The 15,787-nt window shown below is 39.4% G+C and overlaps 1 protein-coding gene across 3 annotated transcripts in view; it reads right to left on the bottom strand.

Annotated features, from left to right (window-relative positions):
* Positions 1 to 15,787, bottom strand: part of gbe1b (glucan (1,4-alpha-), branching enzyme 1b) — a 91,757-nt gene that overhangs the window by 69,262 nt on the left and 6,708 nt on the right. For all 3 annotated transcript variants that reach the window (XM_046073605.1, XM_046073606.1, XM_046073604.1), the window contains exons 2-5: positions 6,972 to 7,141; positions 4,030 to 4,145; positions 1,632 to 1,757; positions 713 to 848 (exon numbers count right to left, since the gene is read on the bottom strand). In XM_046073605.1, the coding sequence (XP_045929561.1) occupies positions 713 to 848; positions 1,632 to 1,757; positions 4,030 to 4,145; positions 6,972 to 7,141 (548 nt within the window). The remainder of the gene's footprint in view (positions 1 to 712; positions 849 to 1,631; positions 1,758 to 4,029; positions 4,146 to 6,971; positions 7,142 to 15,787) is intronic.

Here is a 15,787-nt window from a genome sequence, read left to right as displayed (position 1 = left end):
TTTTCATCGTCAATGCCTTTAGAATGCACAGCCGGATTCATTCTCTAGGAGGAGTTAAAGTAAGCACCCTGTAAACGGCGAAAAATGGGTTATAATCGCACTTTCAATTGAAAATAGCTGAATTCCTGTTGAATTTAGGGTATGGGTTCTTGAGGCTTTTTTGTGTGTCTTGATATGATACATGTCCCAAAAAACTTTCGTGCATGTAGGTTGAACGTGGCACGGCGGCTGATTTCTTCCAATTTTGTAGGTGGCGCTATGGAGCCATTTTGCCACGGCCATATGAGAGACCCTTAAAATACGTAATTTTTCGCCACGTCTATCATGTGAGCAAAGTTTGGTGAGCTTTTGAGCGCCTTTAGGGCTCCAAAATTGCAATTCATTCGGGAGAAAGAATAATGATCCTTAGAATTTCAATAGGGTCCTCGCATGTTCAAACCCCCCAAACTATTGTTTTTCTATCCACATTGTTGACTCTGATTTCATGGGTAGGGAGGTATGCACAAACATCACCTAAATGCTTCACTTCCTCTCTGTTCTTGGCTGGAGAAGATACAAAGATCAAGTTGAGTAAAAAAAAAAGCTCTGTCACTTGGATGAAGAGGATCAAAGCAGGATGATTATTGTACACATTTTCCAGACTTGAGTAGCTAACAAAATAAGAGTGAGGCCAAAAGGGAAGAGAAAAATCTTTTGTGGTCACATATCTTACCCAGGTCTTTTATACGAGGCAGCACGTTGGTTGTGAAGTTGGTGTATGAGGCGACCTTTCCCTCAGGTGAAGCGATGCCCACGTGGGCCTCGTATATTCTCAGACTCGTGGGCTTCTTTGGCCGTGGGTGGATTTGCTGGAGAGGAAACCAAAATTGGACAGAAAATCATCAAGTCCAGCACTTGCTGGAGGCTAAAAATACAGAACTTTGGTGAGTAATTATGAACCATAAGGTCAAAGACACAGTGTGGGCTTTCTGGGACTCTGGCACCAATATTTTACCACAGAGGCTGATGATGGTTCTGCACACATTAAATATTAAAAGATCTATCTATCGTCTGTGTTACACAATGGGAGAGAGATTTGTTTTATACATAGAACCAATTTCCTGGTGGCTACCCACCAGGCCTTGTGAACACACTGTTTGAAGTACATGATTGAGCCACTTGTAAATAAAGCGAATATACTGCCAGTAAGAGGTCTTCTCTAATTAAAACGGTGCCAAATAACAAGCCATAAAGAAAGCAACGTGGTCTTTAATAGCCTCTTATTGTTTTGCTTGTGCACACTTGTGCTGAGGACGTCAAGTAGCATTGAGACACATTCAGACCCTCTCAAATCAGCACCATCTAGCACACACATTAGAGTGACCACAAGAGCTGTAGAAATGACATGTAAGGTTGATTTCAAATGTAACTATTTTTTACACAGCAAAAAAAACAAGCAGTGATGGATGAACTAGAACATTGGAGTCTACATTAAGCAAACCCATCATACAGTCATTTGATAAACACATAACAGAAGTGATTAGAGTGATAAAACTTTTTCTTTTTTGAAGTTTTTCAAGTTGTGATAAGGTATATAAATATCTATCAATCTATCTATTCATCCATCTATATATATATATAAAATAACTTACAATGTAAGGTTGGGGGGGATCCCAGTGAACCCAGTCGTAGATGACAGATTTCTCTTCCCTGGTGACATATTTTGCCCAGGGCGAGATCCGGTACAGCCGCTCACCGTTTTTAGTGTGAACAACCACCTGGGAAAATAAGACAAATGAGTATTATGTTATAGCAAGGGCACTTAAACAATGTTATAAAGAGGGGACATTCAAAAGACAGGCACTTTACATAAGCTGCGAGGAAGGGGACACAAACACACACACACACACTGCAGAATTGGAAATGTTGACTGAAAACCTACAAGAAGGAGGGATAAAGTATAATAATATGCAGACTAGTAAAATGGAAAAAGTGTTAATAAAGTGAAAGCATAATTATAAAAAAGGAAAACACTGAGCCAGAAATAACAGTCCTCTGGTTTAAAAGGCTTGGCCACAAATCAACAGACGCTTAAAGATCCTCTGTGACTCCTGTGTGTTCTTGTGTCTGGTTGTATGAAATTTTAAAGCCAGCATTTATTTACATCTTTCAGACATGAAATGCTTACATCATAAAACTGTGCTTTTACTCCCCATCCATTATACAGAAAAGATGGTGCAGATTGTTCAGCCAATAAACCAAACATTTTTCAATGTGTCAACAATATAAAACACCCCTCTTCCCCAAGCAGCTCCCTGCTCGCCACTGCAACAATCACAGTTTTTAAAAAATATTTTACTGGGCTCATAGAGAACACCACATACATACTATGGTGTAGAGGATAAAAAGCTACAACAATGACCAGAATACTTGTTGTTGTGAATCTAGAATCACTGGTAATTTTATGCTATCTTTTATATTTGGGAGCAACTCCTCTGTTGGTTTTAACACAGCAAGTCGCTGGCCAATCTTGAGATGGGATTTGAGCTAGGGAGCAATTTAGAAAACAGGAAATATAAATCATTATCCTTTGCCTCTCATCTATTATGTCTGAAATTCAGAATTGGAAGGGGGGGAAATAAATATAGTTTGGAAATCTAACCGACAAGCTACTTTGCCTTTTCCAGTCAAAAAAGAAAGAAGAAAGCCAGCATGTGAGTTGGAAAAACCCACCAAGAAATCGATCCTGTAGTGTTACTCACAGTATGTGTTCACCCTGTTTTGTCCCCTGCAGAAACGGGCATTAGAACCCAACTAATTCTGGCTACTGTTGTGAAGTAATGACTGTTCCAATGCCACCTGCCTGCGAGTCGTTGGCCATAACCCCCCTCTGGGGTTTTTTCATTATGGCCAGGCCACCTGGGGGTTAGCTGCTTGGCTCCCCTTATGACATGCTTCACAGTTTATAGGATTAGGAAAAGATAGTTGGATAAATGGACTGGCATAAAGCCTGACAGAGCGGTGGTCCTTCAGACCAATTGGCCAGCATTAAGCACATTAAAGAAATATCAGACTGCTGGGCAGGCTGAGGGGATGCATGAACAGAAAAAAACAACTTAAGCCAGGCAATATGAGACTAGTTAGGTGTGGATGAAAAAGCGAGTGTTTGATCACCTACAAAACATTTCGGTTCACTTCACTTCAGTGTGTACTTGCATACTCTCGGCATAAAGAGCACATTGCAAATACTGTACCCAATACCAAGAAAGGGACACTGCTTGTTTATGGAGACAAATTGGGCACTGAACAAAGGGGATGGAAGGGCAAGCTGCTCTACACGAGAGTGATTGGAGCTAGGCTTGTGCTTCCACGAGGGAGTGCTGTGGAACTAATTCTAAAGTGGAGCTCACAGCAAGACAGCCATTCATAGGCAGCAGGGGTGCACAAGGAAAGGCCAGGTGCCAGCATTTCCATCTGCTTCTTATCGTCCTTAGACTGACCTCCGCTGACAATGGGAGCTGGGCAGCCTGTCCAGGGCACAGGAGTGTACCAACGATGACCTGGTCCCAAGGAGAGTGACGCCATGATGCCATCCATTCCATGTCTGGCATCTCATTTCAGGATTATTTCTCATCCGCGCTGTTTGCTTGGGAGGCAGTGCATAATGGGAGGTGCGTCTTTTGCATTTAACCCTGATGAATTATTTACTAGAGCTAAAAACCAATCATCTACACCCACTGCAGTCTGTGTTTTGCACAAACAAACACGGCACAATGTCCTGAGGGCTGAAATAAAAGCCATCAGTTGGGCTAGTCAGGTGCATCTACCCTCCACTGTGCAGATTGTGTACATACAGTAATCTCCCTTCTGCGTGCTGTGAGTATGACATGTTGTTGACGGCGACAAGCCAGGTTTCCACTTGGTTCATAAGACACCACACATGACAGGGAATCTCCCTTGTACGTTACAGTGGCAACTCCTCGTACCGCCATGGCAAGATGACACCTAAGGAAAGCATGAAAATGGGTATGAAGATGTTCTGTTCTCTACCTTGAATTTGGTGTTATGATCCACAGCTGGAGACTTGTCATGCTTGGGTGGTAGAATCAGTTCCCACTTGCCAAATTCTTTCTTGGTGTAGGGGTGGGAGAATTTGTCCCAGCCATCTATGGTGGAACACAGAGAGGATTTAAACACAGATTAATTGGTTTACAGCACAGAGTCACGCATCAATTGTGATTAGCTGCATCCTGATCAAAGGAAGCCATATCATCATAGATGCCTATGACAGAGCAGCCAAGTCAGTACATGAATTTCTCGTGTCCCTTTGGTATCCTTTGGTATGAAGTGATCAGTCATGAAGATTTGTGAAAAGTCTGAAAAAAATACATCATTTGTGTAGCAGAAATGTGTTTTCCCCCGCCCCTATCTTGTTTATCACCTTGCGATTCCTCAGATTTATCTGAAGTGGGGGTCAAGACCTCGCTTCACTTCAGTTGAATATTACGGTCTCTATTTTGTACCTATGTGCAAATTATTCATGCATAGTTTTAATGTGCTATGCTGACCAAAACAAGGCTCATAGTACTACTACAGCTGTGCTGTGCTATATACATTATTTTTTATTTAAAGCCTGCATATGTGGAATTGTTATGTGATTATAGCTTCTTATAAATTATTTGGTACGTTTTGATTACATAAAAGTCGCTTAAAGGGAATTTATGCAGTCCACAGCCAAAGTCAGAGACTTTAATACCCAACCATAGGGGCTTTAATTCTTCTTCATTGCAAATAAAACAATTAACAGTTACATTCTTCATTATTACAGCAGTGTGTAGCCACTTTGCCTTGTGCTAACAACAGCTTGTGGCTGATAGTCATTATTGTGGCTTTTGCTCTATTTCAACATCCCCCTGTGGTCACAGGCCCTCTTTATTTTTCTGACTTCTACATTCTCTCTCTCATCTAAAACCTGTTACATAATTCTGTCTTGTTTTTGTACTCTGCACTGTTCTCCTGTATCCTGTGACTTTTGCAACAGTGAGCAAAGCAGTAGGCTCAGTCATCTAAAAGAAAAACTGATAAAATACCACTTCACTGCTCATTGAATTATATCTCTGAAGGAACAACAGAGAGCCATTCATTCATAACCTGCTGATACCACATTATCAATTGTCATTGACTGACAGGAATATATTAGGACACACAACATTTATTATAAAGCATCCACATTGGCATGTCAATTTAGGATGTCATTTTTATTCAGTAATCCATATCTGTTTGCTATTCATGAAAAACAACAGCAGGATAAAAAATGAATCACAGGAGATGCTCCAGCAGTGACCGGGCACAACACCAGGACTTTTCACAGCCAGGCCAAGTCATATTTTTCACAATTTATTTATCTTCCTTTGCTTAAACTCCTCTGACAAAAAAACAGAGCATTATGCATCCAACCTGCACCATATTCATGACTAGGGCTGCTGGGCTGTTTCCACATTTACTATGAAATTGAAATCAAATAATATGACTGAGCCGTGTCAAAATGTAATCTCTCACAGAATTGAATGTTGGAATTGAGCTGCTGCCCAAGGTCCTGGGAAGATAATTAAAAAAGGAAAAGGAACAGGAGAAATGTGGAAAGAGGGAATGGCAGCAACAGAACTAACTAGCACAAAAAATGTGTAGGGACAATTTTGCACACAGTATCAATCTGAGGGTATTACTATTAGCATTTGCTTTCCTTTATCACTACCTGCAGGGTGTCAGTTCAGAATGGCTGTGGCGCTGTGCTGTGGCGTTGTGCTGTGGCGTTGTGTTGCAGGGCAAACGGTATTTGATTTATGGGCAGAGGTCTGAATTCTTTTACCATCCTTCTTGTTATTCTTTTTTTTCCTATTACATTACATTTTTCGTATCTTTTGTTTGTCCGTTGAGAGTTATATATTACTGCTGGCATGTGTAATAGAGCACAGCTCATTAATATATTTGATAAAGGAAAGAAAAAAAAGATACAAAAAAAAGAAAGAAAATGACACAGAAGGCTTGTATTACCTTGTATATCTATTTGATAAATGAGAGCAAGTCTCATTTAATCTTGTTAATGATGACAAAAATAAATTATTTTGTTGCATTTTCACTGCCCACATTAACTGAAAATAACACTCAAAAGACTATTAACCTGAAATTACTTTCAAAGTTGAGACCGGAGGGAATAGAGATTTCAGTGCAAACACAGAGGTTGCACTCACTCAACAACTTTGCAGGCGATGATGAAATAACCAGCTACTAAAATATTAACAAACACTCCCACATTCAAAAGAACCCCCTTCAGTATGCAAGTTTATCCTGTGTAATCAATATTTTCCACATTCCCTGCTCCCAGGTTGGTTGATCAAAAGGGCTGATACCCTTGTACTACAGTTCACTCCCCGTTTTCTTAATTTTTGGCCCTTTTGTGCAGAAATGTCAAATTTCTTATTTAATGCACCATGAGGACATGCAACCTTTCTGTTTGCACTGAAATCTCTTTTTCCTTTTTAGTTTAAACTGTGTATGTAATTCTCTATTAAAGTGTTGTTTCCTTTTGAGTAATCCAGCTTATTACTGCAAACTTGATTGTTAATATACAGTACACTGGAATGAAGCATACTTTTTTTTTTTTTTTTTTATTTATCTGCTTGCTGCATGCTTCTTAAAAAAAACAATGAGGACACCTGCCATGCCAACCAAAGGAAGATTTCCTAATGCAAAAAGACTCACTATTTTGTACAAATGAAGTGATAGCAAAAAACAGTAACTATGAGGTTAAAGCGACAACTTTCAGGTGTAATTTCAGTGTATTCACCTCCATATTGGGTCAGTTTTGTAGAAATTGTAACACTGAACATGCATGTGCAAATAATAAATGAGCACCAATTTGGGAAAACAAACTGAACATCACATTAATGCCATGTTGTTCAGGAGCTGACACTTCTCCTCAGGCTACTTACTGAAGTCACCGGTGAGGAAGAGGGCCTCTGCAGCAGGAGCCCACTCTTTAAAAAACAGACTGTTGTCAGGCCGTCGCTGCACACCAAAGGTCAAGTAGCTGCGTGTGAACTGGTCAAAACCTCCTTCTGCCTCTTCCAGCAGGAAAAGCTGCTTCTGTAGTAGCTCATACCTTCAAAAAGCAGGGAATACACACAAAACTGTATGAATTCAATGGAAAATCCACCATTGGATACAAAATCTGTTGGATACAGTGTCATATCGTGTGATGTTGAATAGATTTCTGTTATTTTACACTGAAGTGATTGATTTGTTTTATTTTTTCTTCCATTCAGAATCCAGAATGCTTTTTGACAACTTCCCTGAGAACATCAATTGCATTCAGGTATGGCAGTTAGCATGTTAGGTGGAGAGCAAGAAAAAAACAATGGCAATTGAGATAACTGTGCAAGAGTTTCTCCAGCTGTCTCCCTGTACGACCAGCTGGATGAAAATATAGTGAGTTCAGGATTTGATCCAGAGTTATTGGATGACACAAACCCTGATGTTAACTGTTATTATTATTTAGTGAAATAGCGTACAAATAAAAACATGGTAACCCATCTTAATTTCTAAAGAACTACTACTATCCACAGGAAGGATAATACTTTGGAAATAATAATATGTTAATGTTTTTTGTTCTGGTAAGTACTCACAATGGCAACACAGGATGTTGACATGTACACATGCATATCTCACTAAATACATCAAAATGACTGGGGAGGAAGATATCAGAATTGACAAGTAATGCTACCATTACTGTAAAAAGCAGCCCCTATATTGTACCCCGTCAGTGTTATCACTTATCACCCATTAACAGCTATTCATACTAATACAGTTAGTGATGACAGCAATTTTTTAAATCATCGGTCAAGCTGGAATGTCATTCTACTGCAAATAAAATTTTCTATTTTAGTACATAATTAATATTATCCTCTCACTTCTGTGTAATTAACTCTTTTAATGGGTTGCCCAGTCATTTTAATAGTAATACCAGTTACAGTGGATTATTTCTTTAAGGTGAACTTAGAAACTAGGATAATCAATCAAATCTCTTTCCTTGAATAATGATCAATGGAAACAGACATTCTAAATAAAATAAATTGAGCTACAATACAAACATAAATTAGCACTTTAAAGGTGATATTTCACAAGTTTCCATGTCCATATGTCATTCTGCTAATAGTCACTGTAAAACTACATTAAATATTAAATTATTGAACACTTATCAAAAGAAAGATTTCTGATACAAATGTAATTGTTTTAATGTGTGTGTACTGTGTGTATATGTTTGAAAATGTTCTTTTGCTTTTTTACAACTTTTCTGAAATATTGCAGCACACGCAGGTTAGCTGTGTACAGTGCAGCATCTCAATGTTTCCATGCTAACGTTATCTCTTTGAGGTCCTACCTCAGGATGCAAACCTGCCTCATTCCCTCAAGAATGTGTGACTACAGGCACATCCTGAGAGATAAACCTCTGTCTGCTACCTTCAACTGGGAAGGATAGACTAACTACTTTGCAATTTATCTCACTTAAGTTCCTGCAGCCAGCTGGTGTCCATATCAGATTCCCCCGGTACAGAAAGCCTCTTTCAGCCAGCTAAGTTAAGTGCACTCCCTCCCCTATAGCCCTGAAGCCAAGCTCAGACTGGCCTGTGAATGCCCTGGGGCTAGTGATGATGGGCTGAAGTAACAGTGCGATTTCTCAGCAGCTGCTGCCTGTGTTGTGCATAGTGGATACAGACAGTGCTTGCCAAAAGTAAACCTTTAAAGTTCAACCAATTCTGCCACATGCCTCTTTTGCCACTTTGTCACCATTTCAAGAATATGCTAAAAGGAAGGACAAAGGGAGGATTCACATAAGGGCAGAGCTCCTTTGCTACAGTATTAATAAATGAAAGCCATGCCTATGATTATAACAAATGAGTTCCAGAAGGTTGGACTAGTGGGAATAGGGAGCCAAAATCCTGTATGGATGCAGTGTTCACAGCGCATCTCTTGTGTCTGTTTCCACTTGAGACTGCAGCAAGGAGGCGAGCTCACACCACACATTACAAATGAATTGTGCCACAACTCATTACAGGAATTCATGAACAGAGCAGAAGCTAGGCAAAATCAAATCTGTGATTTATTTTCCTATTATTGATAATCAGATATCAGACTGTATGTGAGCACCCTTGCTGTCCTCTGTGCCCTTATGTACAAATTTATATTGCGATGAAGTTGTCATTCTTCCTCTCCTTTATCCTGGCACTGGTGCCACATCCCTATACCTTGCCCCTTGATTTTCTAAGTTACAAATTCTACCATTTACCACAACATCTAGCACAGAACTGCACACAGTATCCAGCGGCAACATTTGGCCATAAAACATTCTCCTATCAAGCTGAAAAGAGTAGAGCTTCAGAGTGTGACCATTTCATCACATATGGCAAGCCCTTTTTTCTCTAGCGCTGGCCCTGAATTCTTAATAAAGGCAAGTCAATGTGAGAATAGCAGAACAGGAGCTCAATCGCAACTGTTGTCTTTCTGTCTTCAGTTAAAGCTGTTTCATTTCTTAGTAGGTTAGGTTTTATGGGATCTGCTGGCATAAGTATCTGTTTGGTGTGCATTGCGGTCAGTCCCAGCGCCTTTTTTGATGATACCACCGAAACAAGACATTTTAAACACATAGGGGCTTTTTAAGTATCAAGTCTGCCAGTAACACATAAGAAACCTGAACTTTAATGTGAGAATCAATGGTTCCTGACACAATACAGAATTCAGTTGCTCTCAAATCTATTTCCTAATTGCAAGATAAACACATGACAGACTCGTTTAAGTGTTAAACCGGGAAGGGAAAGTTGCAGTTTCCTATGACTTAGGTGCTGTATTGAGAGTGTTGGACGCATGTTAAATGTGTTAAATTAATCAATGTTAAAAGTACTGTATGATAATACATAAGTACTTGGCATTTTCTATTCTTAATAAATACCTGCCATTATATATTTTTGGCCACTTGAGGGAAGCAGAAACAAGCTCTAAACACAAGTTGGTATGGCAAACTTGTTAGCAAACAACCGCCTATTATACACCCAGCGAGCAACATTCATTTGGAGTCATATTCTCTGTCCACTAGTGACAACACTGATGAGAGCGATGTGACTGAACCAAAACAACAAGCTAAAACTACGCTGGAATGCTACATAGATCCGAGAGGAAGTGCAGAGTTGGATGAAAAATTCGCTGTGGGTTTGTCAATATGAGCTACTCAGTAGTCATGTGATCCATTGTTAATATAAAAATATGGATTATAGCAGCTTTATGAAATACACAACATTAAAATACCAGTTACTAGCCTGAATATTATGAAAATAAAAGGGAGCTACTGACCACTTCTCAACAGAACAAAGTAATATTTCATTTTCAGTAAGAAACACTGCTGCTCATTATCTGGTAGTACATGACGAGAGACATTACTAATCCCTGTGGCCAAAAATTACAAAAGAGCTTTGTCCTGTCCCCTATTCAGTGGTAATAGAGCAGCAGGAGATTATAGATGTGAGTTACAGATTACAGTCCTGGCTGTCTTATCTATTGGTTTGGGTAACTGTTCTTTATCTACAAAGATACTGTAAAAAATATCATATGGCAATAGTGAGATATTACTGCACACAACAACATTGCAAGTAACACAAGCACCTGTCAAGTCACTGAGTCAGTTCGTTGTTGGACACATTTCTGCTTCTTCTCAAACTATTAAATTAACCCAATATTCCTTAGAACATGTAATTTATCGATGTTGCAGGGACAGACTGCTAGTTATGCATTTTTCTGTGGCTTTAAATTGGATCACTTTGATCCACTGTTGTGGTATTCAAACATTTGTAAGTGGAAAACATCTGTCTGTCCCAAAGTCACGGGATTTAAGAAGACACTGGAAGTGAGACCATTGGAGAAAGCTCTCCTAAAAGACAAGACCATGGCTCAGAAAGCAGAGAAAGCTAATCAGTTGATAAAAGCTCGCCTGAAAATCAAAGCTAGCCGGAGAAGGTGCGCCTGTAAAGAATTCTTTGATGAGAAAGCTGAGGATCAGAGAGTGCTCAAGATAGCGGACCAGCTGGGGGACACTCTCCTGAATAAGAGAAATGAGGATCAGAAACAAATGGACAAACTTGACTTTAGCTCAGAAGCACTGTGAGGAGCAGCAGAAGATCGATCATCTGCAGGAACATGAGGAGAAGATCTCCACCCTCAGGGCCACAGAGAAGGTCAAACAAACCCTGCAGGAGAAAGAACTGGATCGGGCAAAGAAGCAGGGCTGCATGACCTCTGACCAACATTTCTTCTTGGACAAAAAAAAAATTTTGGATAGCTAAGATCTTTCCATGATTTGCCTCAGCAGTGGAAGACCAGCAGTACTATTTCACCCCAACATTCTGTGGTAGGAGAATTTCTCTTCAAATTGTCCTCCAGAGGTTTTGTGTCATTTACATTATCTGTTGAGGTTTTTGAACTTTTTCCTTGACTTTTTAGAAAATTTGGGCTGGGTTGAGAACATTGCTCAATAGTTGTTTGTAAAACTGGCTAAACAAAAAAAAAATCTTTATTTGATATGACATTCCACAAACCTCTTGGTCTTGCAATTCATTAAGTTTTTAAAAATCGAATAATTACTGAATAGGTATCTCTACAATTCTCTTTAGACCCACTATAAAGAGACAGTGTTGGAGAGATACTAAAAAATGTTGTTTGGACATTCGGTACAAAACAAACAATAGGTGGTGTTGCATTTAGGGCTGCAACTAATGACTATTTTGGTAGTCGACTAATCTGCTAATTATTTATTCGATTAGTCGACTAGTCACAATTATTTTTGTCTCCCCCAACCCTAATTAAACCATTTAACTAATTAAATATCTTTCAAGTGAATTACTGACTTCCAACACACTTCCAATAAGCAACAGTCCCCTTTCATACTACTTCTGTAGTTTATTTTTCAGAAGTGCGTAAAAGTTTTATAGGTGGAGAATGTTCTGTAGGCTACATCACGAGCCAAATGTTCCTTGGTGTACTTTAAACCATTACTCATTACTAATAACTTTTTTAAAGCTGGGTCTCCGACATTGCCAGCGTTGTGTTGGGCAGATTTGTGCTGCGGTGTTTATGAGAGAGAGAGACGAGCGAGAGGATGCGCCGCGCCAATGTGCTACGGCAGTGATCTGCAATCAAATAAGATTTTAAATAGGTCTAGTAGAATAAAAAAAAAAAAATCAGTTATGTGGCGGTCAGCATTGATATTGTGTAGGGCCGCCACAAATAAATGAACGTATAGGAAATACTGTCTTTACGCTGATGTTGCTGCTGCAGTGGACGGAGTAACTGTGGGCGTGACTGGCACCGGCCCGCTTGTGGAGCTTCTCAACCCCGAAATCGTTTGAGCACATTTTCGATTCGCCATCAACTTTGGTCAAACTTACAATATTCAAATCCTACACAGTTGACAGTTGAAGATGCGTCGACAATGAAATTTCACGTCGATTAATTTTATAGTCGACGTCGTTGATTACGTCGACTAATCGTTGCAGCCCTAGTTGCATTACTCACATTTTCATTCATTGTAAAACCAATGTATCATGAAACTTTTGTTTCGAGTCCCTGAGGTCAACACAAGTTCTCTGAATATAAACAATTTCAGCCTATTCATTTGGCTGCCAGTCTAACTTTAGACAAAATCATTTTTCTCCTACCTTTTCTGAACAATTCTAATCTTCATCATATGCTAAAGCAATCTTTGGATTGGCTTTATTCAAAACTATTAACAGACGTTATTGATATAATGATTTGGATTCTCCCAACCAAAGTTGGTTGTGATGTGCAAATGACTTGGCGGCTAAGAGATACTGAAAGGAAATGAGTCCCGCAGATCTTGCCAGATCACGGTCAGTATCGCAAAGTGGATACATAACACCTGTGTGCAAATTCTAAACCATTCTTTTAGTGCTCCATCAGGCCAAAGTTAATTCAGTTTTTGAAAATGTTGTAGTCTCCAGGTGAGCCAATTATTCAAATGGATGATTTGAATTACAACAGGAAAATGACTCAGAAATAAAGTCAGTTAAAAAAAAATGTTCTGATCCCTCACTGTTCAAAGAAGTAGTGCTATTTTACTATCATTATACACAGTCAGAAAAACCTGCACTAAAACATGTAAACAGTTTTTAGACATGGTAAGGCCGGATGAAGTGGAATGATGCTAACAACAGGAAACAGATTGCCTACACCTACATATGATATGTTGTATCTCAACTAAATCACAGTCCCATCTTAAAAACTTTGCTCATGATAATAATACATTAAAATTCTCCCCACAGAGCAGCTGAACTCTGTAACCTGTACATACACTCACTTTTAGACAATCGGGCATCTAAATTTAGAGTGTGTGTTCAGGTCTGTTGCATTGTGTATGACTGATGATGACAGCTGAAGCACAGAGGTGTCAGGTCAGTCTACAGCCTGGAGAAACACAAGTAGTATAAAACTTTTCTCCTCCTGATCTCCACTCACCTAAAGGGCTTCTATACAGGCCAGTGGCAAGGTGACTTTCAAATAAAGTCATTAATGTCCTTCTTTGACTAAGTGCATTAATGGGGCTATAGAGGGGCTTGAGATTTGCAGAGAGGTTGATTGATGAAAGCTAAAATTTCCTGCTAACCTTATACCTTTGTTGGCCCTCAAGCAAGGTGACAGAAAAATAAATGCTACCAAAGCTACCTTTACACAAGGTACATAAAGCAGTAACTCATAATTCTACAGGTAGTCACAGAAATTTGATCCAGTCATTCTAATAATTTCCATTAACCAAGAAACTGCAAGTTTTTTCCTCACGTATCTTTAATTCCTATATTTCAGCTCATTACTTTTCAGTCAGAGCACATGCATTGGTTGTCATCACTTCAAAGTCAATAATCAGTTTTGCAGTTTTAAATATATTGCATCACCATCACAAGCATAAGACTCAGACTTATTGCTGTATTTTCACTTTGAAATGAGTCGTGATGACATACTCAAATCTTTGCAAAAACTCTTGCCATAATAAGCAGCAGTCCCAATGCTCCCTACTTTCATTTGGTCCAATTTAGGAGACTCATGGTGCCACGAGCTGCGAAATCCTTGCAGTACTTCCTGCAGACTTGCGCAACAGGAAGAGTAAATAATGAAGCCGTTGAAGCATCAACGGCTGTTTTCACAATTAATCTGAAGCAACTAGCACCCTGATAAAATAAAATACAAGCTGCCTGCAACCAAAGAATGACTCATTAGAATGGAAGGCTTGCAAAATCTGCTGGAATAATTTTAACTGTCTGTGCATGCTGTTTGTATCTGGTGTGACCCAAAGTTCAACAAACCTGAGATGTGGGTGGCCTTGAGCCGTGACATGGTGGTGAAATTTAAAGAACCAGTCATAGTGGTTATGGGTCTCTGATAAGCCAGCTGAATTCCTAGCACTGTGTAGCTCAACGAGAGGACTCAGCGTGACACCGCAGCCAGAGAAAGCTCTTGATATCTACGCCTGTGTTCATGATGTGGTGTTTGGACTCGAGGGCCTTAGAACACCAGGGGCTTATCAATAAGTAACCTTCACACAGCAGTCATCCTATATGTAAAATAATTTATGTGTATCTTTCATTAGCTAGACAGGTGTTTGAGACTTGTCTAGGGCTCTGTGAAGCCTAACAGTCCCAAGCTGTGTCTGAGATGGAACTGACACGCTCATCTCGGTGCAAGGCTAGAGCCCTGCTCACATGCTTCAAATACAAAGCAGGTGGTCCCTTACCTGCCACATTAGAGACAAGATCTGACATGGTAATGAAAATGGATAACACTACATGACCCCTAAGCAGGCCTAGTTTTAGGGGACAATCCAACAGTGAGCAGATACCATGGCGATATGAGTTGTAGATCATTATCACTGTCTGCTTGTAAGTACAAAAACACCACACTCACTTAAAAAAAAAATAAATCCAGCGGGCAATCTGACATGAGGTGGGGAATTGTGTCATTTTGTGAGCCAGATGCCCTTCCATTTAGAAATGAGCCTACAGGATCCTTCCAGATCTAAATAAACGATTACAAAAACCAGCACTGCGTTATTATAACTTGAACATTTTGTTGTTGATCAATCATAATGCAATTATTGTTTTTATGTGCACCCCTTCAAATTTAGTACAGTCTGTTTATCAGGTTAAAATCAGAAGTCACAGCACTTAAAATGACACAAGAACCAAAAATGTATTAATATAAAGTGAAGTTTAAAAAATATAGCATGAGACTGCACAGTCTATTGATTTACAGAGAATGTCTGTTTACTTTAGGAGATTAGTCAAGAACTAAGGTCAATGCATTTACCACTGAAGGACACATGCTGGTGGTTCCTTTCGGGTCCCTGTAAGGTCCTGCACGTATTTGAGCACATTTGAATTTAAACTCAGATTTGTTTCAGTGTTCACAATGTGCAAATATTCCTTCAATAATTTCCTGTAAATATTCACTGTATAAGTTTGGCATCCTTTGGGTGATAAAAGTAAACAGAAGTGACAGAGATTAAACAGGCCTAAGGGTGGCTGAATTGACTACTTAGCAAAAGGGATGTTTACGAACTTCAGTTAATTAAACTTGATTCTATTAAAAAAGGTTTTGTATGTTTTTCTCTCCTGCGTGCGTATGCTGTATATTTAAATGTAATCGTGGCATGTAAATATGTTTGGTTTGCTCACATCTCTGTCTATATAATGCT

Source organism: Micropterus dolomieu, linkage group LG17 (assembly GCF_021292245.1).
Source record: "Micropterus dolomieu isolate WLL.071019.BEF.003 ecotype Adirondacks linkage group LG17, ASM2129224v1, whole genome shotgun sequence".
NCBI classification, from domain to species: Eukaryota; Metazoa; Chordata; class Actinopteri; order Centrarchiformes; family Centrarchidae; genus Micropterus; species Micropterus dolomieu.
The sequence above is the reverse complement of the archived record's forward strand: the minus strand, read 5'-3'. Positions and strand labels throughout refer to the sequence as shown.